The following is a 27295-nucleotide window of genomic DNA, read 5'->3' as shown; positions in this document are numbered from 1 at the left end:
CATTGGAACTCTTTGTGAAGTTTTTGAGACTTTCATTTGCACAAATATACTCATTCATTCAGTAAATGTACATTAAAATACCTTCTGTGTACCAGGTGCTGTTCTAGGCACTGGGGTGATGACAGTGAATGAGACAGAGAGAGTGCCTGCCCTCACGTAGCTTACATTTTAGTTGGGAGCAACAGACAGTAAACAAAGAAACAAATAAATGAACAGAAAGTAAAACGGGGGTGATCCAGTAACAAAGGCGCAGAAGGATTGGGACTGGGTTAGAGGACAGGGAGGAGACTTGGGCAGGCAGCCATGGGAATATAGGGGACATAACATTCCAGGTAGAGGCATCAGCTTGTGCAAAAGTCCTAAGTGGGAGGAAGCTCAAGGAGAAGGTACAGGCTAGAATGTCTGAGAACAGGGTTAAAACTGAGGTTGGAAAAAGACTTTTAGAAAATGGAGATTGGCCGGTGTGGCTCAGCGGTTGAGCGTCAACCTAGGATCCAGGTGATGGGGGTTCGATTCCTGGTCAGGGCACATGCCCGGGTTGCGGGCTCGATCAATGACTCTCTTATCATTGATGTTTCTGTCTGTCTCTCCCTCTCCTCTCCTCTCTCCGAAATCAATAAAGATATATTTAAAAAAAAGAAAAAAAAGAAAATGGAGATTAAAGCTGAATTTTTGTCATGCAAACCATGATGTTCTTTTTTTTTTTTTTTAAATATATCGTTATTGATTTCAGAGAGTGGAAGGGAGAGAGAGAGAGAGAAACATCAATGGTGAGAGAGAGTCATTGATTGGCTGCCTCCTGCACACCCCCTACTGGGGATTGAGCCTGAAACCCAGGTATGTGCCCTGACTGGGAATCGAACCACGATCTCCTGAATCATAGGTTGATGCTCAACTGCTGAGCCATGCCGGCTGGGTGACAGCTGTTGCATTTTTAAAGGAACTCACTGCAGAGGAGAAAAGAGCAGGCTAAGGCGAGACAAGGAGGTTTAGAAGGAGGAGATAAAGGTGGTTCAAGTGCAGCAGGGGACGAGAAGGTGTGCTCAGGGCTGCTTGGCTCTCGACTGCTGCAGGTGAGGAGTGTGTCCCTGGGTTGGGTGTATGTACTAGACAGAGAACAGATTGTTCTGATCCTGTTTAAGAGGCCAGCATAGGCTTTGCTGGAAATAATGGCATAGCGAGCCATCTCTGTTCTAGGACAGTAATGTGATGGTTGCAGAAATAGGCTGGGTCTATCGGGGACTCTTGAAATTGTGGCTGTGTCACATATGTAAATGCATATGTATGCCTGGGAGGTGGGGACCGTGGGCAGAAGTGCAAGCACATGCGGTGCACGTGTAGAATTCCTCCAGCTTCGTCCAAGCCATCAGGCAAGCAGCAAATAAAAACAAATGGACATGCTTATTCTCATCTCTCTTAGAAAATGGGGAGGCAGACAGCTTGTTCCAACCACAGACAGTAGAAAATGAGGCCTGTGAGCTCATGGTGTCCAGGGTCCTTGCCAGGCTGGCTCTAGTACTTCAGCAGTCTGGTGCCCAGGCCACTCTGGGCGGAGAAGCTGCAGGAGGTACATTGGCCGCCCAGCGTCTCCTTTCGGGAAGTAGGCTCTGGGGCTATGATTTAATGTTCTGACAAAGAATGTCCATGTTTACATATGCATCACACTATTCTCATATTTGGCTGAAGTTGGAAAGCTCTAGCACTTTCTAAATTGAGTTTTGCTGCTTTGCATCTTGGCAGAGCCCATGGAATAGCACTTTCTCTGGGCTTCTAAGTGGTTGCCATCGTTTGGCCTGTTTCTGTTTAGATATCAGATGCTGATGAGTCTGGGAACTGGGAACAATGTTTAGATGTGGCCCTTGTTCTCACTACCCTAAATGGAGGCAAGTGGAGCCATCGTGGATTCCCTTATCAGATATTGGGCTTTCCGTGAGTGGGGAGGGTAAGAAGAGACTTGTGGGAGTATAGCCATTCTGTTTCTTTGTGTTTAAGCACTGAGACTCCTGGAAGACCTTTTAGAACAAGGAAGGGGACACATTGGGAAGCTCGTGTCTGTGTAGCCAGACTCAGGCAGTGGGCTGTGTTCCTCCCCTGCAGCCTGCATTGCAAACTCCTGTTGAAAGCCGTGCTGAGGTGCTACCCCTTTGATTGCTTTCCCAGCATCATCCTCCCCTTTGTCGTCCTGGTTCTTTTCCTGACCCTTTCTCATCGGGGCTCTGATTACACTGCCTCAGGGTCCATATTTATTTGTGCCTCTTCCCTACCACGCTGGGGTTTTTTCTGGAGCAGGAACTATTTCTTATTCATCTTTGCACAGGTGCTTGTTGATTGACTAAAAGCCCCAAGGTTCAGAAAATTAGCAATTTTTTCTTTCCTCCCTTTCTATTCGTTCAGCCTGCATTTATTGAATTCCTGCTATGTGTCCTGCACAGTGGTTTGGTGTTAGGAATACAAGTATGAATAGGACAGAGTCTCTGGCCTCAAAATTCTCAGTCAGTGTTACTGTGAGGCATAGAGGGCAAACAGGTACATTCAGTAATGTACGGTAAGTGCTACATTATTCAACCATTCAGTAATTATTTAGTGCCTACATTCTGTTCTAGGCACTGGGGATACAGCAGTAGAAAGAAAACAAACAGCTAAAGGTCCCCACCCCACCTTACACTTGAACAGGAGGGAGACAGATGATAAGCAAAGAGCTTTGTATGCTAATTAGTACCTTAGATGGTGATGAGTGCTCTGGAGAAAAATTAAGTAGGCAAGAGATTAGTAAGTGGGCTAGGCGCGCCTGTGTGTGTGTTTGTGTGTGTGTGTGTAGGTGGTTGTAGTTTTAAATATGGTGGTGAGGGCAGCTCTCACTAAGAAGGTGGTGATGCAATAAAGACTTGACGGAAGTGAAGGAGCTGGTCATACTGTTATTTGGAGGAAGAGCATTCCAAGGATGGTGCAAAGGCCCTGAGGCAGGAGAGAGTGGGGTGAGCAGAAAGGAGAACAGGGCAGATAAAGTCAAAGAAGTAATAGACAGGGCATGTGCAGACCAGGACTACAGGTCATTGTCAAAATTGTGGCTTTTACTCAGGGTGGCAGGAAGCCATTAGAAGGTTCTGAGATAAGGCATGATATGGCCTGATTTTTACCAGGATCCCTCTAAGGGACAGGCTAAGCAGAGTGGAAGTGGTGAGAAGTTGTCAGATTCCACATATAATTTGAAAGTAGTACCATCAGGATTTGAAAACTTGAAAGAGAAATCCGGGGTAATTCCAAGGATTTTTGGCTTGAGCACCTGGAATAGCATAGTTGCTTTTGAGATGCCCATGAGAGAAGCAAGTTGCAGAAATATCAGTGGTTTGGGTTTTGGTTTATTAAAGTTTGAAAGTTTGGGGAGGCAGCTGGAATATGAATGAGTCTGGAGTTCTGGAGAGAAATGCAGTCTGGCACTATACAGTCTATTCTCATTACACATGGTAGTTATATTCTATGAAGTCATCGTGAACACTGAGTTAGTTAATACTGAGCCACTCCTCTGAGGGGGAAAGACAGGTTTAGGGTCCTGCGGGCCTCTGATCACATTTTCAGCAACTGATTGATATGTAGCCTTGTTTTATGTGTGTTTCTGTTCAGCGACACCTTATTTAATATTATTGTTGATTCATTAACATTGAAGTCATGGCCAACAGTACATGACTCATGCCTGAACAAAACTTGTTGTACACATGTATTTTCTCCATAAGGCACATCCTGGCCTTCCTGTGCTTGAGAACCCTAGACAACACCTCAGCACCATACTTGGGGGCCTTTGAAACAGTGAAATGAACAAAACACACAACAATGTGAAAAATGTGGACCCAACTAGACCACGAAAACAATACTTATTTACAGTGTGAGAGTCAAAACAAGAGGGCAGAGCGTTGCCGAGTTTGACCTCACCTGGGAATATGCACCTTGGCCAACTCAAAGTTTTGGCCACAAATGACCACAAAAGCATCACAAGTGTGGATTTGGGGGCTACAAATTTATTTTAGTGAGTAGGCAAATTCAAAAATATGGAATCCATGAGTAATGAGGATAGGCTGTATTTGGGAGCTGATAATATCTGGATGCATTTTAAAGCCATGAACCTGGATAAGATTGCCAGTCGGGTGGGTATAGATGGAGGAGAGGAAAGGCCCCAGGGCTGAGTCATGGGGACTCTGGGGTCCATGGAGTCAGCAGCAGGTGAAGTAAGAAGAGAACCAGGGGAGTGTGGCATCTGGAAAGTGCTTCAGTTTGGAGAAAGTACCAAGTGTCAGTTGTTGCTACTAAGTCAAGTAAGATAAAGACTGAGTGAGTATTGATCATTGGTTTGGGGGACCTTGAATTATGACTTAATTATGATTAACTAGGTCTGTGAGAGCCTGGCTGTTAGAGCAATGTCAGGAAGAAGGTAAAACAGGTCTTTGTAAGAAGACCTCAGCATGTCAACTCTGAGGACAGACACAGCCAGCTCCACCCGTCCCCCAGCAATGGCTGCAAGGCTGGGACACTGGGATCTTGGACAAAGAAGCCAGGGCCTCATTCCTGCTGGGCAGTTTTCCATTTGAACAGAGCAAAGCCCAGCCCCATCTGGCATCTGAGAGATAAGGGAGAGAGTGCTGTTCTCCCAATCTGATTTGGGGGGACACTGTCCCCCTAGCCCAAGCCAGGAGCAGACGGTTGCTGGCTGCTTTTAGCTTTAGTTCAGACTCCTTTTGGTTTCAATTTGGGAGCATTATTGTTTTGTTGTCATTATACCTAAATGACTTCAGCTCAATAGGTAATTTTTCCAACATCAAGATTATTGCTTCAATTTAGATGGGCTCTCTAATAATGAAGAAATAATGGAAAATGGGCTGTTTATTCCAAGTATCCCAGTGCACATGCTGCCATAGAAGACGGCAAAAGAGTCTGGGCACTTGAACTTCATCCTTTACCTCTAGCAGCTGCCCAGATCTTACATGCCCTTTATAAGGAGCCATGGCCCTTGCAGATTGTCACATCACTGATAGCAGGAGATATGGGCACCTCTCCATCGTGTGTGCTGAGTTCCTACCACAGGCAGCACAGAGAGCTCCTCCAGTGGAGGATGGCAGGCGGGCAACACAGATCCATACAATCATGTTTCCAGTATCAAGTCACTGACATAGTTCAGAAGCAACATCACAAATACAGGTGAGATAGGTCAGCAAGGGCTGGAACAACCAGGGGAAAACCGGGGAGGTGGCAGGATTTGAAGAAAGGGTAGAACTTGGAAAGATGAGGAGCGTTACAGATGCAGGCAGGCAGAGAATGGAGGCCTGAGTCATGAACTGCTTCTTGTATGGTCTGGGAGAAATGAGCAGTCATTTGGCTTGGAGAGAGGGCGTGCATACATACTCGAGATAATTTAGGAGAAATGGTGGGGCCATCTGGTGGAAATCAGCTCATGGATGGCACCAGGATAACATGGTGACTGTCAGATTCTGTGGGTCTAGTTCTCCTGGTTTTAGAAAGAAAATTAAGCTATTTTAAAATAACTTAAAGTCTTTGCCTATAGATTAAGTGACAAAGTGCCTCGCCAAAAGAAAGCAAGCATGTGCTCTCTCACTAGCAAGGAGATTCAGGAACCTGAAACTGCACTTGGACCAGGCCAAGAAGGCTGGGTGGTGGAGGCTTTCACTGCTTTGTGATGTGTTTGAGTTATGTGAGACTTTCTTTTTCATCAAGCCTTACTGAGTGACGATCCGTCCCCTTTGCCATATTTTCATTTGGAGTGCACGCCAGCAGCCATACTCTTTCACTGTTGGATGCTACTAAGGAGTAGGAAGGAGATTTCTGCCTGGTCCATCCTGTTCATAAGCAGAACCCTGTCATGGTTCTGTAGATGGTGGCTGTTGTGTTCGTAGAGCTGTGGGGCAGGAGTCCTTCTAGCCTGCACAGGCATCCCAGAAATCTTTGGTCTAGCTCTGGCTTAACTTGCCTAAGTAGTTTAAATAAGTTAACCCTGTTCACTTCTAAGTGTAGATGGATAGCAGTTGGTCAATATTCTCAGCATATTTGTTGCACAGTTAGGAGAATGCTCTTAATTCATGGGCTCATTGCAGTTTTAGAGCTTGCCATAGGACCTGAGGTTATGGGGAAAGCTTGGAAACCAGCGGTTCCTGCCAGCTCAGTGTTGGGATGAGGACCTCTGTTCTCAAAGCCACCCAGCCTGTAGTTGGTAGCATTCATAGCAGTGGGACTTAAATGCAAGTATCTCTGCTGCCGGTTAATACGGGGGAGGCCTGGGTCCTTCATATAAACTCTCAGGTTCTCAGTTTCTCGTATGTAACCTCCAAGATTTTTCCTGCTTCCTACCATTAGGTGTTTCTATAGCTGTGTGACTTATTACCCTTTAAGTATATGAACATCTCCGTGTCAAGGATATTGCCTGTCATTTTTCCTGTCTTCACTCAGAACAGACAGAAACAGTTGTGTTAAATCGGTTGACATCGCGCATTTCCTCCCCTTCAGCAGCCTGTCAGGGCCGTTCCTTTCAGCTTTTTTCATGCTTCCTCTGTTCCCTTTAATCCTCACTCTTCTGTGTAGCTGCCTGCCCCGCCCCCCCCTCAGAGTTTCACTTTTTATTTGTTCACTTAAATATCGCTTTTTAGTCCCCGACTATAAGCATTACATCGTTGTTCTCATTCTCTCGGACTATTAGTGATGAAACAGGGTTTTATATCACCCACAGATTGGCATACAGGGCACAGACGAGTGGGCGGAGACTCAGACAAGAGTTTTCTCTTTCCTTCTCTCTCAGCAGCTCCCCCGTGACAGCCAGCCCTGAGCACTTCACCATACAGCGTGCTGTGTCCAGGCCCCACTTCTTAGAGGGGACAGTGCCCCCTAAGCGGGGAGACCTGTGGAGCCTGATCCTTTTATTACCCTTGATGTAGTGAATATAGATGGGGACAGGAGCTCGCTGTCAGAACGTGGGCAAAGTAACCCCATCCCTGCCCTGGAGGAGCCCCCCCTAGCTCCTCCAGGAGCTACATGCGCAGTCCCACTAGCTCACGCCTAACACTTTTAAAGTATTTCTTACCCTTCTGGAATTTCTTAATGCTCCTCTCGAAATCTTTCATATCGGCATGGAGTCTCACAGTTTCTAAACTGGTACCACTTTGTTGTGATGGAGAGGAGGGAAAACGGTCTTTTTTGTAACATTGGAATGCTCTACCTGTCTTCTTAGTTTTGAAGTGAGCTTATCAGATTTCAGAAGATAGGATGGGCTTCAGTGCAAAGCAGTCATCCCATTGCAGTCACAGCAGTTAAGCTGGGGGCTGAATCTGGGGAAAACCTGTAAGGGGCACGTCTCTGGGTTCTGTCTTGCCACATTGCCCTGAACCGCCTTACTCAGAACATTCTCTTTTCTCATCCCACTGAATTCCAGGTCTTGCCCACACTTTACAACACCAGCCGCCCTCCCATTTTCCACTCCCTTCCCATTCCTTAGCCTCACTCCCCCACCCTCCAGCCACAGTTTGGCTTTGGTAGCATTTGAATAGTAATCCTGCTCCGATCAGAATGGTAATTATAAAGCACAATGGTGCTTTAATGGGGACTTTCCATGCCTGTGGTAAAATTCAAGAGGCTACTAGAAAAATCAGAGTGAGCTGCTCTTTTGTGAGGCACTTTTGGTACATTACAACTCTAAGGGAAGGATTCAAAAGAGAGCAGAACTATCAAGAAATTTCTAGTCTTCTTAACTTTGGGTTGAAGACAAACCACAGGCAAGGAGTGATCCTGTATTTCAGCTGTATTTTTGTTTGCCAATAGAGTGGATTAAAATACCCTAAACCCGGGTGAAGCAGCACCTTTTTAGGATGCTCACAGTGAAGCTCCTCAGTAATCTTTTTCCCCCTCTTTTAATATCCTTGCTGCTGAAAATTCTACTATTGGCAGGAAGCAGAGCTGACTAAGCACATTCAATATTACCTCCTTGTTGTAATTCAGTTTTTATCGAGGCCCAATTCTCCTCTAAAATGTATGCCTGAGTTTTCTTTCCCTTGATCTCAAGAATGTTATTTACTGTCTCTGAACAGGTCACGGCTGGGTGGAGCTGTGTCTTCACCAGCTGTGGAAGTTCCTCAGGGACAGGAAGACTGTCTAGGGTCCACGTGTCTAGCCCTGGACACAAATCCCTGGTGGTATCCCTTAACATGAGGGGCCACACACAGCTTGCAGTTGAGCTCTTTTCCACAAAGGCCTAACTCCAGGACAAAGTGCAGGTGCCCTTTAAGACAAGAAAGTGAAGCGTGGAAAGATAATGAGTTCTCTCTCAGAGCCTTTCCCTCCCCACTATGGCAGCATGAAGTTCAGGTCCAATGCCTTTCTTCTTGGCCTCTTCAGGAAGGCGAGGCCATCCAGCAAGAGAAACAGGTGAACCTTAGACTGAGCCATGGGCCAGCAAGTCTCCTGTGTGCCAGCCTCTTCTTGCTGACAGCATAGGATACATGGCAGGTTGAACATTTTTAACCCATTTTCAAAGACAGAATCTCATTCAAAGACAGGTAGAGCTGCTGTTAATCTTAAGTGTCTGGTCAGCTCTATCTCATCAGGTGGGGGAGATGGCAAGAGTTTCACACACTACAGAGACTTACAGAAAATTAGAATACGCCCATTTTTATAAGCAGTCTTCTGGAACAATTTCTAACCTCCCTTTAAAAAATAATCGTAACTGGGACCAATGAAAACAAGATTGGTTAGAGCTGGGCATTGCATCCTTATAACTACTTGAAGGATGGGAGGAAACTCAGGATGATGGAAAGGGTAATCTTGATGATACCTGGCCTGGAGGGAAGAAAGGGTGGGGTAGGGGTTGGGGGAGAGAATATGGAAAGAGTATAGTCTCCCTCTTGCCCCAATAAGTGCAGGTACACAGAGGTGCCATGGTAAGCCAGAGCTCCACAGCCGTCACAGAAATCTCTAATATTAGGGCAAATTGTCCTGTGTCCATAGCATTGTCTATCAGCAGCAATGAACAGGCAATTCCTGGTTGCAGTGCCTAGAATGGTGCCTGGATAGAGTGGGGACTATGTAGACAGGTTGGTGATTAAGTGAGCAGAAGGATCAATAGCTAAATGAACAAAGGGACCACTGGGTGGGAGGTTTGTATAGGGGGTTCTAGGCTCCTTCCAACTCAGATTCAAGTTCTCACGTCAAACCTTTCTGTGCCCTTCCATCGCATGTGGGCTCAGCTCAATCCTGACTTCCAAAGGTTTCAATCAAAAGGGTGAAAATCTTCATTTATGAATCATTTCCATTATGTTAAGCTAGAATCAAGAGAAAATACCAAATGCTATCAAGGATCTGTCCATCCTTATTTCTAGAAAATAATAAAACCTGAGTTCTGCTTTTGCTCCTATGGTTTTTCCAACTTTTCTTCCTTACATAGTAACTACCACTAATTATATATATAACTTGTTATGAGCTTATTATTTTCTGTAAGCCACATAACATTAGAAGTTGGGCTCTATTAATGTTCCATTTTACAGATGAGCAAACTGGAAATTTAGAGAGATTAAATGACTTGGCTAAGTTCACACATAGAATAAGTAGTAGATCCTAGGTTTCCTTCACTGAAAAGTCAATGTGCCTGACTATGTAAAACTTCTTAAATCTAGGCAACTAAAGTTGCTTTAAGTTAAAATAACCTAAACCCAGACAACCATTTCACATCTTTGCCTCCCATTTAATTCTACAGTGATCCTGCTTGCCTCTCCTGTGCTTCCTCTTTACACCGATTACTTTATTCTTAGCACCTGAGGCATATTTCCGTAGCACCACTAGCCACAGCGATGTGGCCTCTCTCCACATCTTTCCCATTCTTTCCATTTGCACCGTCTCCATCATTTGCCTATTGGGGGTAATAATATTCTTTCCATAGATACCTTCAGAATTTTATTTAGAGTAAGTTTAGTATTTTCAGAGTTTTATTTAGAGTGAGTTAAGCTTAAAAACTGATAACACCTCTCCCACCCATCTTGCTAAGATCTTGCCTGTCTTGGCCTGATTGTTGGCCTCAGGAAGGCAGCTGAGGCTGTATTACTTCTGCAACTTGTCTACACACAGGGCCCAGACAGGAGTGCCATGGGTGCAGGGGTCAGGTCTGCCTTCTTCACCCCATAATCCTAGTGCCTGCCATGGACCCAGCCCATTAGACGATTGCATAGATTAAGGGAGAAACGCCCCCTCGGTGCCATTGTTCCAGAACCATGGTTTCATTTTCTGGCGTGGAGAGCTGCTCCTACCACCATGGGCTGCCCCTCCAAATTGTGTCCCTGCCCTTTGCTCACTGGAAGTGGTTATCTTTGAAGTGCTGAGAGGAGTGGCACTCAAACATCCATAGAGGAGAATAGATTGCCTCGAACATGGGCATGTGAGCTTGGTAACAGGGTGAGATCTCAATCTCCGCGCCTCTCTCAGCAGAAACTGCTCCTTAGAAACTGCTCCTCAGCATGCCTTGAGAGTACAGGAAAAGGGATATTTCCTTTTCTGCTTTATAAGAGCCTGAGGATTGATTATTGTGGTCCCATCTTCACCCCTCCAAGACAGCCACTCTCCTCATTTCCATTTGCACTTGGTTAAGCCTTTCCTCTCTCTCTCAATAAGGAAAATGGGCAATTTGCTTGTTTTAAAAAACAAGATGACAGGTTTCTGAAATTTTTAGTTTTCTTTTGCAGTCTCTGGTGTCTTTCCCTTTACCAGGAATCCTTGCTCTAAATCAATATACTACAGCTTGGTTTATGGAAGATGTTTCCTACCAAGTGGAATTTTCCACCATGGGTTGGTAGTGAGTCTCAGATCAGTAAAAGCAGTTATTTTAAATTTTAAACCTGTTTCACTAAAGAGTGTGAGTTCAGCCTGGGGCTGAGAAGGACCCCCTCTGTCCATGAATAGCTTCAATAGCTCTCAGGATGCTCTCCTGAGGCTGCATGGTTTCTGTGGAGATTCACTTATATTTACTGGTGTAAACAAAGTAAGCCAATGGCATGCTGTTTCTATCAGGAATAGCCAAGAAAACAGAATTAATGGCCCCCAAGATTTGACCAGGAAGGAGGTTCTGAGAGATCATTTAACAAAATATCTTTTCTGCCCTTTCTCCCTAAAACTAGAAATTCTAAAATCTCAATGAAAAGGTTTTAAATGGAAAGTAGCATGGGTGACAAACACATCTGCACACAGAGAACTGGGGCTAATTCTGTCTCCTTACTCCCCAAAATTCATGTCAGAAATAATTTGCTTAAGGACAGGTATTTAGTGATTGATCTTGTACCTAATACAGGCACTTCCCAATTGACAATTGAATTCCAAAATTCATTTGTTGCCCTCTTTGTCTTATTTTATTCTTTTTTTTCCCCCCTGTACGTACTCACCAAAAATATTTGAGACAGCTAAGTTTATTTGTAAATCACTCGTATGGAGTTTGGAAAATGTTTTCATATAGAAATAGTGGCGTGTGTGTCTAGGAGGATGGGTTCAATTGAATAACCGTTTGTTGAACAATCAGAATGTGCTAAACCCTGAATTTGACAATGAGATTCACATAGCAGTGAATGGATGCATAAGGTACAGTAGGAGCATACAAGAAGGCTAGTCAGTGTATTGCAGGATTTTGCTAAATGGACCTGGTAACCCAACCTTCGTGCCCAACACATGTCACCCAGGTAGAGCTACCTCCACCTCAGTCCTTCTTTCTCTGCCTCTAAAAGGCTGGCTTTGGCCAAGCCTAAGGGACACTCAGAAGGCTGGACCTGTTACCTATTTTGCATGTATCCTTTTCAGCACCTCCAGGAGGGTGGATATCTTTACTTCCTTTAATGGCCACTGACAGCTCCCAGGGATTCTCTTGAAATGCACTCGAGGAATCTGTGTGTCTCCCTCTACTGGAGTCTTTTCCTTCTGCCGTGGATGTGCCAGGAGACTAAGTCCTTTCCTGCTCTGCCTGGGGGCTGAGGGCATCACAAACCAGCCACAGTGCCTTTTAATGACTGCTCTCTTTGTCAATAGCTCCAATTAAGTTATTTCAATTAAAAGTTTCTATTAGAAAGTGTGGGGGTGGCGATAGTCATTGCCAACCTCCCACTACAGAGGAATTGTGCTGGGTACAATTAGAAGAGAAAATTATTTCTCCTTGATTAAGAAGTTCTTCGGCACCTGCAGGCAGTGTTGGGGCAGAGATGGAATTGTGGCCTGGCTCAGAGAACCTTATCACTTTACAAGGCTCCGGATGGACTGTGCTCATTCAGAAGCTCATTTGTCTTCTGAAAGTTTATAAATTAGATGCTGTGATTTTTGAGAATTACAGTAGAAGTCTTGCCAATGATGGCATAAGATGGATAACACAATACAAGGGAGTTTGGCTGGTTCTTAAAGTGGAAATTGGTCTCTAAAAAGATCAGAGTGAGAAGTGGACTCTCCCAGTGGGACGTGCTATGGTAAGGGATCAAGAAAGTGGTAGGAGATGGGCCAAAAACCTGGCGAATTAAACATTTGGGGAAATAAAGGAACCAACTGCAAAACACAGAGCAGGAGAGAAAATAGCCCAGCTCATCTCAGGATTTCATTATAATTTGGTCACTATATCCGATTGTCAGAAGAGTTTTGCATGTTGCCTGAAAAGAAATTTTTTTTCAAGAATTACTGTGAGATGAAAAGTAGCTATTTAAAGTGGCACAGGTAGGCTTGTTCAAACAATGTCCCAAAGAAAATTTGGTTCCAGGAATCACAAGTGAAAGTAGACTTAAGACCATTAGTATGTGTGCTGTGATATGATTTTTAAAACATTTAAAGTTGGTGAGAATAACATTTCCAAATCAATTGGCTTTGTCCTTTTTGTCATTATACTTCCTGCTTCACCCTCTGTATTTCCAATGCAATTAAGACCTCGTCAGAAGGCAAATGGTTCACTTGCCCCTAATTGGTTAAAAAATGTTTATGTTGTTGATATAACTCAGATAAGATACACCACCAAAAGGAACAAGAAATGTTTGGCACATGCACAGAGACTTCCACCCCAATGTGTGACCCTGATATTTGTTAATCATTTAAAACTTTTCCCCTAATATCCATGTACTGGCCCTCACATCATTTTGTCAGTGGCCTCTTTTGTCAGTTGCCATAACAGAAGCATCTGAGAAAGATCCAGAAATCTTTTTTTTTTTTAAGCCCCATACTTGATGTTATAAACTTTACCATTTAAACAAAATCCCATATTTTAAAAATTATGTGTCATCCGTGGCTTCAGGAATCTTAGCATCTCAAGTGATATTCCAGGTCCAAGTTGCATAAAGATCAGCTGCTTGCTGTTCAACTCTGTGCAGTGCCTTGCACTATTCTCTAAAATGACACATTTGCCAAAGTGAAGGTGAAGTGCGTGCTATGTGCCCCCTGGGCCTGCGGGCTTCTGGAAGGTAACTGTGTCCTTTATTCTCTGGGCTGCTGAACCATAGATAGTGGCCAGCTCCTTCTTCTTTCTAACCGATGGTGGAACGAGGAGGAGGATGTTCTTTTAAAGACCCCTCCCTCCCACAGCCACAGTGCTGGGGAACTGGGAAGACGAGCGCTCGCGAGAACACAGTATTCACTCCTCCTTGGAGTGAGACCTGGTCTGCAGGGGCCGTGTCTCTTTTCCCCTCTGCACATCGTGGCTCAGGGGCTGGGCAGGGTCCTTGCTCATTAACTATGGAATCAGCTGTCCGGGGTGCTGACAGTTTCCTTCTCCACCTTTCTTCTCTATGTTCCTGTCACTTGTGGCACCTGGTGCATGGTGTAAGTTTGTGCTTGAATCTGTGTAGAGTTCCTTGTGCTTCTGCGCTCTTTGACAGCTGGTTCTGTGGAGTGTCTGGGCCAGCTTGGCTCTCCCTCTCCCTAAAGAGCCCTGCAGACATCAGCTTGGCTCTGTGCTCATGCCATCTGCCATCAGCTTGGCCAGGAGGTGAAGGTGGGTAAGACGTTGCTCCGTGAGCCTCCTCTGATTCTTTTGAACTTTTTATCAGGCCACAGGGATGGCCCTGCAGGCTCAGAAATATGCTCCTTGAAGAGATGCAGTCACCTCCCACCATCTGTGCCCGTGTGGCCACTCAGACCAGAATATTGGTTCAGAGAAAGCATACCTCCTAAATCAGTAAGACATTTACTGTGGTAAATGGCTCCCTTTTGTCAGTTGCCATAGTAGAAGTGTCTGAGAAAGATGCTCTTAACAGCTACAGGGAAAAGGAAGTACGGATGCAGCCAGCTCCCAATTATCTTAGGGCCACTTCTCCAATTTGTGAGTTCCCTTGCTTTATAGTCCCCTCTCTCCTCTTGCTACTGTGTTCAGGATGAACATTGCAAGGAAAGAATGTACACATTTCTTTATTTTGCTCTTGTTAAAAAAAATATAGTCTAGCCCTAGCCATTTTGGCTCAGTGGTTAGAACATCAGCCCAAGGACCGAAGGGTCCCAGGCTTGATTTTGGCCAAGGGCACATACCTCGGTTGCAGGCTCTATCCTCAGCCCCTGTCGGGCATGTACAGGAGGCAACCAATTAATATGTCTCTCTCGCATCAATGTTTCTCTCTCTCTCTCTCTCTCTCTGTCTCCCCCTTCCACTCTCTGAAAAGCAATGGAAAAAATATCCTCGGGTGAGGATTAAAATATATATATATATATATATATATATATATATATATATATATATAGTCTAATCAGAAGTCTGGAGGAATTGGGGCTGAAACCTAAAATTAGATTTGGAGATTACCTGTGGATTGTATTTCTTGCCATCATAACTAGAAACACTCCATAATGGCTGTATACTTCTCTATTCTTGCTCAGGAAGATTTATCTTCAACAGAATGAAAGAGGGGATGAGGGGATTTTGCTGTTAGCTTCTCTTCACAGGACTTTTCTAGAAACTGAAGAAACTTTGACCTTAACAATCAGTGCATTCCAGTGGAAAGAGCTGGGATAAGGGTAAGACTGACTGGTTCATAGCTGCTGTATAGTGTCAGAAAATGAACTCTGAGGCTTGTTTTTCTCTCTGTCAGGTGCAGGTGAGGGTAATTGTCAGAGCTGTTGACAGATTACAGTAGAACATGTAATGAATGTAGAACATGTTTATGAATGACTAGCATGAGACCCAGGTCACAGCAGGCACTTAGTTTGGGTAAGGTCCCTCTGAGTGTGCTGCCCACTTTCCTGCTGGGTGCCTTGGGCCAGTTATTGCTCTCTCAGTCCCTCTGTGCCCTCACCTGTAACTTGGGGATAATGATGATAAAGATAATTAAGCTGTTCCCCCCAGTGACAGTGGGGATAAGTGAGGTAATACATCCCAGGTCCCTAGAAGACAGAATTCAGCCCATGATGAGTGGCTTGTAAGCCATCGCTACTTTTGGTTTCTGTACCCTCTTAATTTTTCTGGAAAGTCTGTGCTAGAGACACCTCAATCAGATATATTTGGGTAAAGAGGAAATTTTGCTTGTAAAGATTTACTGTCTTTTCTTGTACAGTATTTATTTACTCTTTGCACAAACATGTGTAGCAGACACTGCTGGGTGCCAGACACTGGGTGGGTGTCCAGCACTGGGCTGTCACCACAGGGCCAGGAACAGGAAGTGAGGGAATAGTAGAAAATAAGCCCAAACCCTGAGATGGTTGACTCCTGACGAACAGTGGATTATAACCATGAGGTGTGATGAAATAGCATTTTTCCTTTTCACTAATGAGAAAATGAAATGATGGTACTTAAAGATAATCCACCCAAAATCATAGAGGATGGACTAAGAGCAGGCCTAATGCAGGGTTCCCAAAGACCACATTGTAGGTCTAACCTCTACTCAGTTGTAAGCTGCATGAAAGCAGAAGGAAGCGCTTCAGGTTGGTGTCTAACAGCACCTAAAAAGGCCCACATGGTGGCCAGAAATGCCTCCTTGAATTGAATTGGCTTGAGGGGAAGTCATATCCCAGGCCCTAAACAAAACATACCTTTCTCTGACTCAGTTTGGTCTGAACTATAGTGCTTAACACAACACTGACATAAAATAGTCACCTATTAAGTATTTGTTGATTGGTTGGTTGTGTTTGATTGATAATCTCTAGTTACACATACACACACACACACACACACACACATCCTCATTTTCCTCATTTTTTTCTTGTTAGAAAAGCCAACAAATAAAACAGGTCATCTAGCTCTACTCAGTTTTTAAAATCACAGATAGTTCAGCCCAAGTAGCAGAGTGAAAGAAGGAAAAACAAACCTAAAAAAATGTCTTATGTATCAGACATTTAAATTGTCAGGCTTGTGTCTCTCCTTTGTGATTTCACAGCTCCTGAGGTCCTCGCCCAGAAACCTTACAGCAAAGCTGTTGACTGCTGGTCCATCGGGGTGATTGCCTATATCTTGTAAGTATTGCTTGCCACCTTGGCTTCTTTTTTCCCTTTTTTTTATTGTGGCAAAATAGACATAATACAAAATTTACTATTTAGCCACTTTTAAGAATACAGTTCAGCAGTGTTAAGTATATTCTTATTGTTGTTCACCCATCTCCAGAACTTTTTCATCTTCACAAATTGATACTCTGTCGTCATTAAACGCTGATTCCCCATTTCCCCTTCCCCCAGCCCCTGGCAACCACCATTCTACTGTCTGTCCCTAGGAAGCTGACTGCACTAGGTTCCTCATGTAAGTGGAATCACACTATTTGTCCTTTTGTGTCTGGCTCATTTCACTTAGAATAATGTCCTCAAGGTTTATCCATGGTGTAGCATGTGTCAGGATTTTATTTTATTTTATTTTAATTTATTTTATATTTTATTTTATTTTTTTGAGGCTCAGTAACATTCCATTTTGTGTCTGTACTACATTTCGTTTATCCATTCATCCATCAATGGACACTTGGGTGGTCTCCACTTTGGGGCTACTGTGAATAACGTTGCTATGAATATAGGTGTACAAATGTCTGCATTAGGCCTGCTGTCAGTGCTTTGGGTGTACACCCAGAAGTGGGACTGCTGGATCATATGGTAATTCTATGTTTAACTTTTTGAGGAGCCACCACCCTGTTTCCCAAAGCAGCACCACCGTTTCTCATCCCCAACAGCCATGCACAAGGGTTCCAATTTCTCCACTTCCCTGTCGGCACTTGTTTTTTTCCGTTTTCTGATCATAGCCATCCTCTTGGTATGAAGTGGTGCCTCATGTGGGTTTGATTTGCATTTCTGCTGCAGCAGTGATATTGAGCACCCTTTCATGTGCCACTTTGGCTTTTCTGGGGATGCACACCACTATGAGATATTAGGACATCCCTAAAAGAAATCACAATGAGAAAAAAATGGGATGAAACCCAAAATTTAGCCTGTGATTCCTCATTTCTTCTCAGCTTACTTATTGCAACTGCCCAGAAAATGTGTTCATAGGTCATAGGCTTAGGTCATAGGTCATTGGTGCAGTTATTTCAGGATGTTCAATTTTGGTTTTTATTGTTTTATTTTGCTTAAGTCCACTTATAAAGTTATTTTTAAGTTACAATGTCTTTTTCCAACATTTATTATCAAACATACTTTTAGGGTGGGTTTAGGCTCACTAGTTTCTGTAATTGATAGAAAATTAATTTTTCCTCCTCATTATCCTCAAGAAAGGGAACATTTCCTAGCCAACAGAGCCCACTGCACACAGTGAAAGACTGTGATCAGAGAAAAGTCTAACAGTATATGTCATCTTCAGGCAATGCTGGAAACACCACCAACACACAACCCCATGTGTCTCATTACCTGAGAAGAAAATGATCTTTCTATAGCATACATTCAACTGGGCAGCTTTTGTAGATGGCTAAAAGGAAAGAAGGGAGGTGGAGGGGTGGAGGAACTAGTTTAGAGGAGTAGGTGAGATCAAGAATTTCATTTGGGGCATGTTAACGTTGAGACCCCTTTGAGATATCCATGGACTAGTGTATGCACATGTGGAGGTCAGAGGTCTAGGGAAGAGATACTGGCCTATGATTTGAACAGTACTACATCCAAATCCTTATAATTACGGTATACAATACAATGTTTGACTGGATTCAGGTATAGTACTAAGCAAAGAAAAACTGTATTTCTTTATTTCTGTTTTAAGTATAAACTTGATAGTTACTTGGTCATTAGTAGCTTTCTCTAGGACTTAGTCTCAGGTGGATTTCATGACTGTGTCAGAATTGAAAATGGCAGCCTGGGCTTCTGTTTTCCCTGGTGCCTTCTAGAGCTCTGAGAGTCTCAAGCAGAGAATGAATGGACTTTGGACATCTCAGTTGTACCTTCCAGTATGTTCAGATCCTTGAGTGATAGGCCATATCCTGGAGATAATTTGCTACATAATATGACTGTGCTTGAAGAACCACTCATCTCGAATTTATCATTATCAGTATAAACAAGTAGCATTTGTTGAGTACCTTTTCTATTCCAGGCACTGTGCTAGGTGCTAAAGATAGCAAGATGAGAAAGACACGATGCCTCTCAGCAGAGTATTAACAAGGTAGATGGTGGGACAAGAAATTCCATGAACATATTAAGTGACATGCAGGGAGACTTGTGTACAACTGTGGAAGTTCCTGGGGTGAAGCACCATTGAAGACAGGGGCATTCAGGAAGGAGGAGGCACCATTCCAGGTGTGTCCAGAAAGCTAGAGAAAACTAACATGAGCAAAGAGGAAAGAAAAGAGCATCTGACCAGGGGAGCGATGCAGGCCCTAGAACAGGTGCCTGAGGCATGTTCAAGAGCTAATGTAAGTTCTGTGAAAGGACTGTAGTTGGTGTTCCTGGCACAAAGCTGGCTCTGAGTTGACCAAGTGTTGGAAGTTAGAACTCATGGGTGTCAGTCTCAGACTCTTACTACTTCCCGCTGACCCACTGTGCCTGGTCTCCCCATTCTCACCCTTCATCTGAAGAGTTACCAGCACTCAGTACCTGGGGAAGTCAGGCGTCCTCTGGGGATCCCTGCAGAGGTCCTCATTTTTCACGTCACCTGGAATGGAGAAGTGGTTAGCCCCTGCAGGGTTTTGGAGTGCATTTTCATTTGACAGACCTGTCATACTGAGATACTAGACTGCAGCAAAGGTGGCTAAGACAGGCCACGGCGCCACCTGTTTTCCTCTCTGCATGCCATGCAAACGTTCCTCATTTTGCCGGTGCAGAGACTTGATGAATTGGTTCTGTTAAACTCCACCCTCATTTCTTTGTTGTCCCTCATTTGGAAGGAGAAATATCTTTTCCTATCAAGGGTACTCATTTTTTAAAGCACATTTGATGGGTCCCTATCCTGCCAGGAATCTCCCTGCAGGGATCAGGACTTGCTTGCCTGCAGAGCTTAAGCTACCAGGAAGGACTGAGCATGGGGTGTGCTAGGCACCCCGACGAGCAGAGTGGCTCCACCAAGGCAACAAGTTCCGAGGAAATAAATGTCCCCACTTAAGCATTTCATTGAACCAACTCAATTTTATGATTGCATATAGGCTGCCTTTCTCACAACTTCAAGGAGATGGTTTAATGATCACTTGCCTAAATAATGCTCAGGAATACAATGTGCAACAGAGAAAGGCAGCAAAATTTTGCTGATGTAAAACACTGAGGAAGATCCTAAGGGGATTAGGCATTAGCATGTTGGGATAGGCCAGATGGTTAGGGTGTACTTGCCATGGGTGGTGATGGCACTTACCCATGCTTTGACCTCTGACCTGTGTGCCCAGAAGAAACTCCAGGCAAAATACTATGGTAACCCCCTTAGTTTTTGACTGGCCTCCTATATTTAACTTTTAAAACTAGGTCGCATAAATACTGGTTCGCCAGCATACACAGAATAATTACTTTTGTTAGGAGTGGAGCTGAGAATGCCTGATCTTCATGCTATATCCATTTTCTGAGGCAAAAGATGGTCTTCACCAAGGTAGTCACCATTACTTTCCCACACTGACAGCTGCCTTTTTATAGATCCACATGTCCTTGGAGGAGAGCATGAGCCCATGGTATGATGACCGAGCCCCAGCAAAATAACCAAGCCTGAGGGTTATGATGGTTGGTATGAGTGTTAACACTAATAAGAATAATTAACTGGCATTTCCAGCAGGCAGCAGTCATCTTGTTATATTCAAAAGCTTTGCCACGTGGGACACATACATGCCTCATTCAGCCCGCGTGAGCCATGGTCTGGACTTTGGCTTTAGAAGTTTAGGAACTAAGTTGGATGCTTATTCGTCTTGCTCAGACACTCCCAGTGAATTGGTTCACCCTAGCCAGACTCAAAAGAGATTTGAAGAAAGCAACTGGAGTGTCAGTTCACTAAATCATAACAAGACCTGTGTCCGGCAAGGCGATTGGAGATGCGTGTCATCACCCTCGCATGTTCTCTGCCTGATAGGAAATACTCCGTGAGAAAGCAAATTAAGACCAGAAGTTTCCTTTAAGAACAAGAAATTGGAGCAGTGGAGTCAGATGGCCGTGGCTGTTTTCTTGGAGCCTGTAGTGGTCCCTGCATCACCCTTCTTACCAAAGGGTATTGCTGTCGAGCAGCACAGCTCTTCCTGTTGGCTGGGCAGAGTGGCTGCCTGCTGATCAGCTCTTACACCCCCTTCCTCCTGCTTTAAAGACCAGCTATTTCCTTGTTCTAGCTTTATTGTTTTTATTTCAGCAGGCACTGATTGCTTGCTTGTTATAATTCTAGGTTTACTGATTTGATTTCACTGGCTGCATTTCAGTGTGGCTCCTTTCCAAGGGCTTTCAGAAAGGTGCCTAATCTCCCCTCCACATTCTATGCTGAGTGGACCCTGGTGGTGGTTAGCTGCCTTTCTTAGCTTTAGTGCTTCTTGACCAGATTTCAGCTTCCTTCCTGGCCTGTGACCCTCTCGCCACTGCTTCAGGGGAAAGACTTTATTAGTTGTCTGTTGACAGCTGGTTCACTTCTAACCCCTTAGGAAATAGTCAAACATAAAATACTCTTTGGGTTCAAAAAGTGAGTACAGAGCTATGTGAAGTGGTGATGGAGGGAATTTTACAAGCTGTGCAATTGAGATAAAGTCAGTCTGCATTTTAGATGATGGTAAGAGCAACTTCCTGCCAGTGATTTCAGGGAAGGTGGAATGCACCAATATCTGTGACTTTGTCTTTGCAAAGACCCTGGGGTAGAGAGAGTACCTGGAGGGAGAAGCAGGAAGAAAATGTCTATATCACTTTCAATACTCTGAATGGTGCAGCTTCACACTGGATAGAAAAACATTTCACCCCCTCTGCTCTCCTGTGTTCATCTCAGCATCATCTCCTGGAAACTGTCCTTTAAGTAGCAGCTAAATGCTTCAGAATATTTATCCTGGAGAAGGGAAGGCAGGGGATTGATGTTCACTCACATAACTAACATTTATTGAGCCCAATATGTGTCAAGCAGTATGATGGAGCTGCAGAGATAGATTCATTACCTTCCTGGCCTTGGAGTTGCTTACTGTCTGCTGGAGGCAATAGCCAGTAAACATATAACTTATAATCCAGTCTTGCTGGCTGTCACTGAAATGGGAGAGAAGGGCTGGGAGAGCTCCCAGAGCAGAGCCGTGAATCCTGCCTGGCTTGGAGGAGGGCTACACAAGAGGGGTGACAGTGATCTGAGTCTCGAAGGACTGTCTTCAAAGGACTATCTTGCAAAGCCATTGTGCAAGGAGATGGATGGTTTATCCTTCATGACCCGATTATCTAAGAATATGATGTGCTTGCTATGTTTGAGAAAAGATGTACCAATCCATCTGAAACATGATTTTAAAAATGTAACCTGGAAGAACTGATCCAACTTTGAACATTTGATATCTAAAACTTGGTGATGGGAAAATTAGAACTGTCTGAATTATCAGATTATTCATTCACTAGTGCCATACTGAGCCAACACAAGAATCAAAAGAGGCCTTATTATTTTTTTAAATGTTTACCATCTGGAATGTACCACAGCACACAGAGGCAGGAGGGAGGTAGAGCACAGAGAGTGAAAAGACCCAAAAAGTGCCCAGTGAGGGGTATGGCCAGCTCACCAAGAGAAGAGGTACAGTAGCAAGTCATGAATTCAGACCACTTAGTCTGAGCTCTGTTTGTGAGTAAGAGAGCAGAGATGGAGGTGGGAAGGGGAAAAGTTCCACTTCACAGCAGCCAGGCAGGAAATGCTCATGGAGGTGGTGGGAGAACTGAGGAAGGGCTGGCCAGAACCACATGATGCAGTGAGCCACTAGCCAAGGCTGATGGCACAGGAGACCACCCTCTGTCTTCCGATTCGCTGGCCATGCTCTAAGGGCTATCTCCTGGTCTTCCACAGAAGTGCATTGTGAGACAGTAAATGGAGCCAGGGGACAAGTGAAAAGTACAACTGAAGGCCAAGGCCAACAGGATGGAGGTGCCAAGGCATTTCCCAAATGCAGGTGTTGTTCTGCAGAGACTCTGAACTGCTTACCGGTCAGATCATGGCAGAGAGAGAGGAGGAGGGAGAGAGAGAAGAAAAGAAGGAAGCTCAGGGGGAGAGAGGGAGAGATAAAGAGCCCAACAACCAAGAAAGCAACGTCTAGATGCACAGGTCGAATTGGAAATCTGCCCCGTTTGGAATCCTCAGTTAGTGCTCATGTTAGTCACCTCCAGACTGGATATCGGCTCACCTCGGGGCCTTGGTATGAAATACGTTACTCATGAGAACTAATTCTAGCTACTGAAACTTTGCTGTGTTTTTCCTAACACTACATTCCTGGTGGTTGGGAGCTCTCCTTACTCCTCCCCCCGCTGTGCCCTCGGTGCCACGGGTGGCGTGAGCGGAGCTGAAAGTGGTCTTGTCCGAACTTCCTCCAGGTGTGTTTCACCCACAGGAGGAGGCCGACACCTCTGTGCTTATCTCCTGACTTCCCAGAGGTATGTCCCCGAGGTTAATGCAAGAATATAAAAATTATACACTTGGAAATGGGACCTTGAATCACATACAGCTGTTCGAACAACGTATTGTCTAGTCCAACCCTGTACCATGTGCAGAATTTGGTTTTCACTAAATTCTGGTTTAACTTCCCACAGTTGGGGAAGTGTTTGGTTTTCTTCCACTCCCTTCCGGGCTCCCAGTCTCCAGCTCCAGCTGTGTATAAACTTTCTAAGGAATGTATTCCTTCTCCTCCGATATTCTTTCCTTCCTCCCTAGATCTTTCCTTGAACTGCTCACTCATTCTCAGCTTTGAAGGTATTGTCCAGTCTCGGGGGCTGACATGGGACATTTATCCATTGCGTTTTCAGCAGCAGCACTTAGCCGACATCCACCTGCACATGGTTTTCTTTCTTTTTTTTTCTTTTTTTTCCACATGGTTTTCATATGAGAACCGTTCCCTGATCACTTCTCAGTTTGCGGGGTGAAAGCTCTGTAGTGCACCTACTCAAACATATAGGTTGCTGACGTGATTGGCTAACATTTTTATAATGACTCAGGTCTCTGGTCACTCTGGTCTATAAATCTGAGTACTATGCTGAAACCTGTTTTGCTCAATAAGTGGGCCTTGCAACTAAGTACAAGAGACTTACCAGCTTAAAAGGCTTTGCTTTATCTTATTGTTTTTAAAAGCCTGTTATACCCAGAGTAAGATGAATAAAACTCAGATTCCTTAGCACAGGCCTCCGACATTCATTAAATAAATACTTGAATACCCACCAAGTGCCAAGAAGGAAGGACAAATAGTGCTTCCAAGAGTGCTTGTGTATCGGTCGGACTGTTTTCCAAAGGAAGAACGCCCAGATCTGATTGATTTTGTGAACATTTTTCAGAGACTTTCTAGGCCTGGACTGGCCTTTCTGTGGCTTATCTAGTTGGCAATATAGAGAGAGGTGTGTTATTTCAGTGCCATGGTTCCCTGCTCTAATTGCATAACAGTTGCTTTCTTCACAAATATGCCTTTGAGGAAATGCTCACAGGAAATCTTGAGCTGTTCCTAGAATTGAGGGCTTCTAGGCTCAGTGCTGGGAAACATTGGAACACAAAGGTCAAAGCCTAAATGCAGGTCTCCATATATTCTGTCCCCATAGTCATGACACAAATAGTCGCCAGAGGCAGCTGCACTTCCTCCCTTCCGTAGTGGGTTAGACGTTTAGGTCAGGATGTAAGGTCATCAGTTGATAATTCTGAGACTTTGCATAGGATTTGAAAATATGTTGCTCTTTCTCACGTTTAGCTTATAGGAGATGGCACCGAGTCCCTTGGGGCTCAGCTACTCCTGTCCCCCCTCATATTGTCCTTCCTGATGGGGAGCAGTATCCCATGTCAGAGTATTTCAGCTGAAGGACCCTGAAGAGGACTAGATGGAGTTGGTGGGATGGCTAAGAGTGAGGGAGCTTGCATTTAATGATTGCTGTGTGACAGGCACGTCCATGCATTGTGCCTGTTACTCTGGGTATGTCTCTCCATCCATTGGTCTGTCTATGCATGTGTGTTTTATATATAATATGCATTATTATACAGCATATGTTATACATATTGTAATATCTCTCTATAAGGTGGCCATTCCTTTCCTTGTTTCACAAAGAAGTAGCCTAAGACAGGATGTATAGTTTCCCCAAGATCACTCCACCAGTGGGTGTGGGTCCAAGATCTGAATCGGTGTTGTTCCTCCAAAACCCAGGCTGAGGAGAACACAGCATGAAGCCCCTGAAAGAAGAGTCTGCGCCTGCCCTCAGAGGACAGACCCTTCCTTAAAAATCACTTCTCTCTTCTTCTTCAGGGCCCTTCCATCCAATTAGATTAAAACCACAGCTTCTGGGTTGCCATTTTTTTTGATGATTCAATTGTCAATGTGAACTGTTGCACTCGAATCCTTTTCATATGAAATATTTAAAACTTTCTTTGGCACAAGAAGCACGTTGCAGGTACTTAGAGAATTTGCTTCCATATATTACTTGATTCCCAGCCACATTGGTCAGTGAGGTACACCTGAGCTTCCGCCCCACCCCGCCTCACAGAGGCCCTCAAAATTGGCTGAGATTTCCTGTCCTCAGTGTTCCTGCACAACTCTGCATGGGAGCGGAGCTGAATGAAGGCCACAGGACGTGATGGTATTGGAATTTGGTTCAGTATAGACTCAGGTTCACTTTTCTCCATCCCTCTCTCCCACTGACAGGCCACAATGGTCCTGGTCATTGTCCTCCCATCTATCTTTGCGGAAAGCAGGCTGGGTAGATATTAGGTGTTGATTTTCTAACTTCAAGGCCTCTGAGCTGTTCTATATTTCTTTGGCAGGTCTTAACAGCTCTGTTTCCAAATTTATCACATATGCAAACATGATATCCTGACCACAGAGGTAGGTTTAGGAAGAGAACAAGTGGGTTTCTCCATCTCTGCAGTGACATGTATGGCTATAGTGCTTAGAGGTTAATAGGACTTGGCTCTGGAGTTGGGTAAGGAAAGTTAAAATTTTGTTCCACCCCTTAGATACGAGCAAGTTGCCCAGTCTCTCATGCATTTTCTCATCTGGAAATAGAAAATTAAATACTCATAAGCATGCATTCAGTGAGACAGTATGTATAAGTTGTGTAGCCCAGTACCTGGAACACAGTAAAGGCTCCACAGATGGTGGCTATTGTCATTAACTTTTATGGGACATGCACGACATAATTAGTTTCTGTAGAAAAGTCATTGTTCCAGTTGTCCTGTTGAAATACGCTGGACACTGAACTCTGAGGAACAAGAACAGGTCTGTCTTCTTCCCTGCTACATGATAAGCATTTGGTCTAACATTGGTGCTCAATAAATTCTGTAGGATTGGATCAAAGTGGCTGGCTTTTGTTGCTCTAAGTGAGAGCCCTGGGCAAATAGGTGCCAGACCTATACTGGTTGTGGTCCGTCTCTATCTCTCTGGGACTCTTTCCCAGTTTCCTACAGGAGGAGTTAGAACCGATGATCACCTCTGGACCCCAGAATAAGGTTCTCTGGCTCTCTACTCATCCCCCTACTATGCAAAGTCCTTCAGATATACTTTTCAGCTTCTGATTTGAGGATTCACGTGGGGACAGGGGTGCAGTGTAAGTTGTATCATCACACAGGCATCTGTGGCTAGAGGGGTTCAGGAGCAGAGAGGTGGACACACAGAGGACACCGTTAGGGCAGAGGACAACAGTGAGTGCAGAGAACACTTGTTGAAGACTTGTGCTCATTTAGTCTGCTTTGAAGGATGTCACCTACAGCTGATGCCGTTGACCATTAGGAGCTTCACTGCAAAAATTATAACACCTGGGAAAGTTTAGGTGAAGTACTTTTTCCAGAGTAAATACCTGTCTCAGGGTGTTCAACCCTATTTCTTAAGTCAACTTCAGTACGTGCTGTGGGTGTGCATGCACACACACATGCATAAATGTTTAGTGTAACTCCTCACCATTGATCGAAAAACAGTCAGTCAGCAAACATTTATGGAATACTACTGAGTGCTAATGAAAACTACAAAAGAAATACAGTATGTGACAGTATTTTTCCTCCAGGAACTCAGAATCAAGGTGAGAAAATAAATGTAATAACCGTGAAATAATCCTTTTTACATTTTTTGTGAGGACCCAAGAAAGAGATGGGATTGAGGTGGAGTGTGACGAATGGGAAATGTTTAGGGAGGGATCAAGCAGGTGGGGGTGGCAGTTCTGAAACACTGAAGCATTTACAGACTCATTCATCCCATAGACGTTTGCTGAGCACACCCTAGGCTGAGTACCAGGATTGCAGAAACAAACGAGACACTGCCACCTCCCTCGGGGAGCTCAGAGTCTAACAGAGGACATGATGGTTGGAGATATCAACCCACATGGGTGCCATAATGCCTGGGCGGCTGGGGAGCACAGAGGAGGAGTGCCTGCCCTGGCCAGGGTGGGAGTCGGGAAGGGCGTCCTGGAACAAGGGCCGCACAGGCGGAGCTCTGGGAGCAAGGACGCGGCGCCCTCCAGGCCCAGTGAACTGTGTGGAGAATGCTCCTGCTGAGGACGAAACACAGAGGCTTCCCACCACCAGCTCCACATGATCTTTCCCGCCTATTTTTGTATTTCTTGTCTATTTTGAAGTTTCGTGTTGAATGTCCCTTCCCTCCAAGTAGAATATAAGCACCACAAGAATCTTATTCAGTGCTGTATCTGCAGGCCTGGGACACAGCCGATGCCTGGTCAGTGTCTGGGTACAACCAGAGGACTGCCTGGCGGGTGTTTTTCGGTCCTCTACCCTCAGTGGGGACCTGAGGGGTCTGCTTAGGAAGGCAGATGTGGTCCAGGAGGGGGCAGGCGGCTGCAGCAG

The 27295-nt window shown here is 44.6% G+C and overlaps 1 protein-coding gene across 1 annotated transcript in view; it reads left to right on the top strand.

Moving 5' to 3' along the window:
• The window catches only part of CAMK1D (calcium/calmodulin dependent protein kinase ID), a 365679-nt gene that overhangs the window by 320064 nt on the left and 18320 nt on the right, over nt 1-27295 (top strand). The window contains exon 6 of the mRNA XM_087823615.1: nt 16344-16419. Within this exon, the coding sequence (XP_087679741.1) occupies nt 16344-16419 (76 nt within the window). The remainder of the gene's footprint in view (nt 1-16343; nt 16420-27295) is intronic.

This window comes from Miniopterus natalensis, chromosome 1 (assembly GCF_054644295.1).
Source record: "Miniopterus natalensis isolate mMinNat1 chromosome 1, mMinNat1.hap1, whole genome shotgun sequence".
Classification (NCBI taxonomy): domain Eukaryota; kingdom Metazoa; phylum Chordata; class Mammalia; order Chiroptera; family Miniopteridae; genus Miniopterus; species Miniopterus natalensis.
The sequence above is the reverse complement of the archived record's forward strand: the minus strand, read 5'-3'. Positions and strand labels throughout refer to the sequence as shown.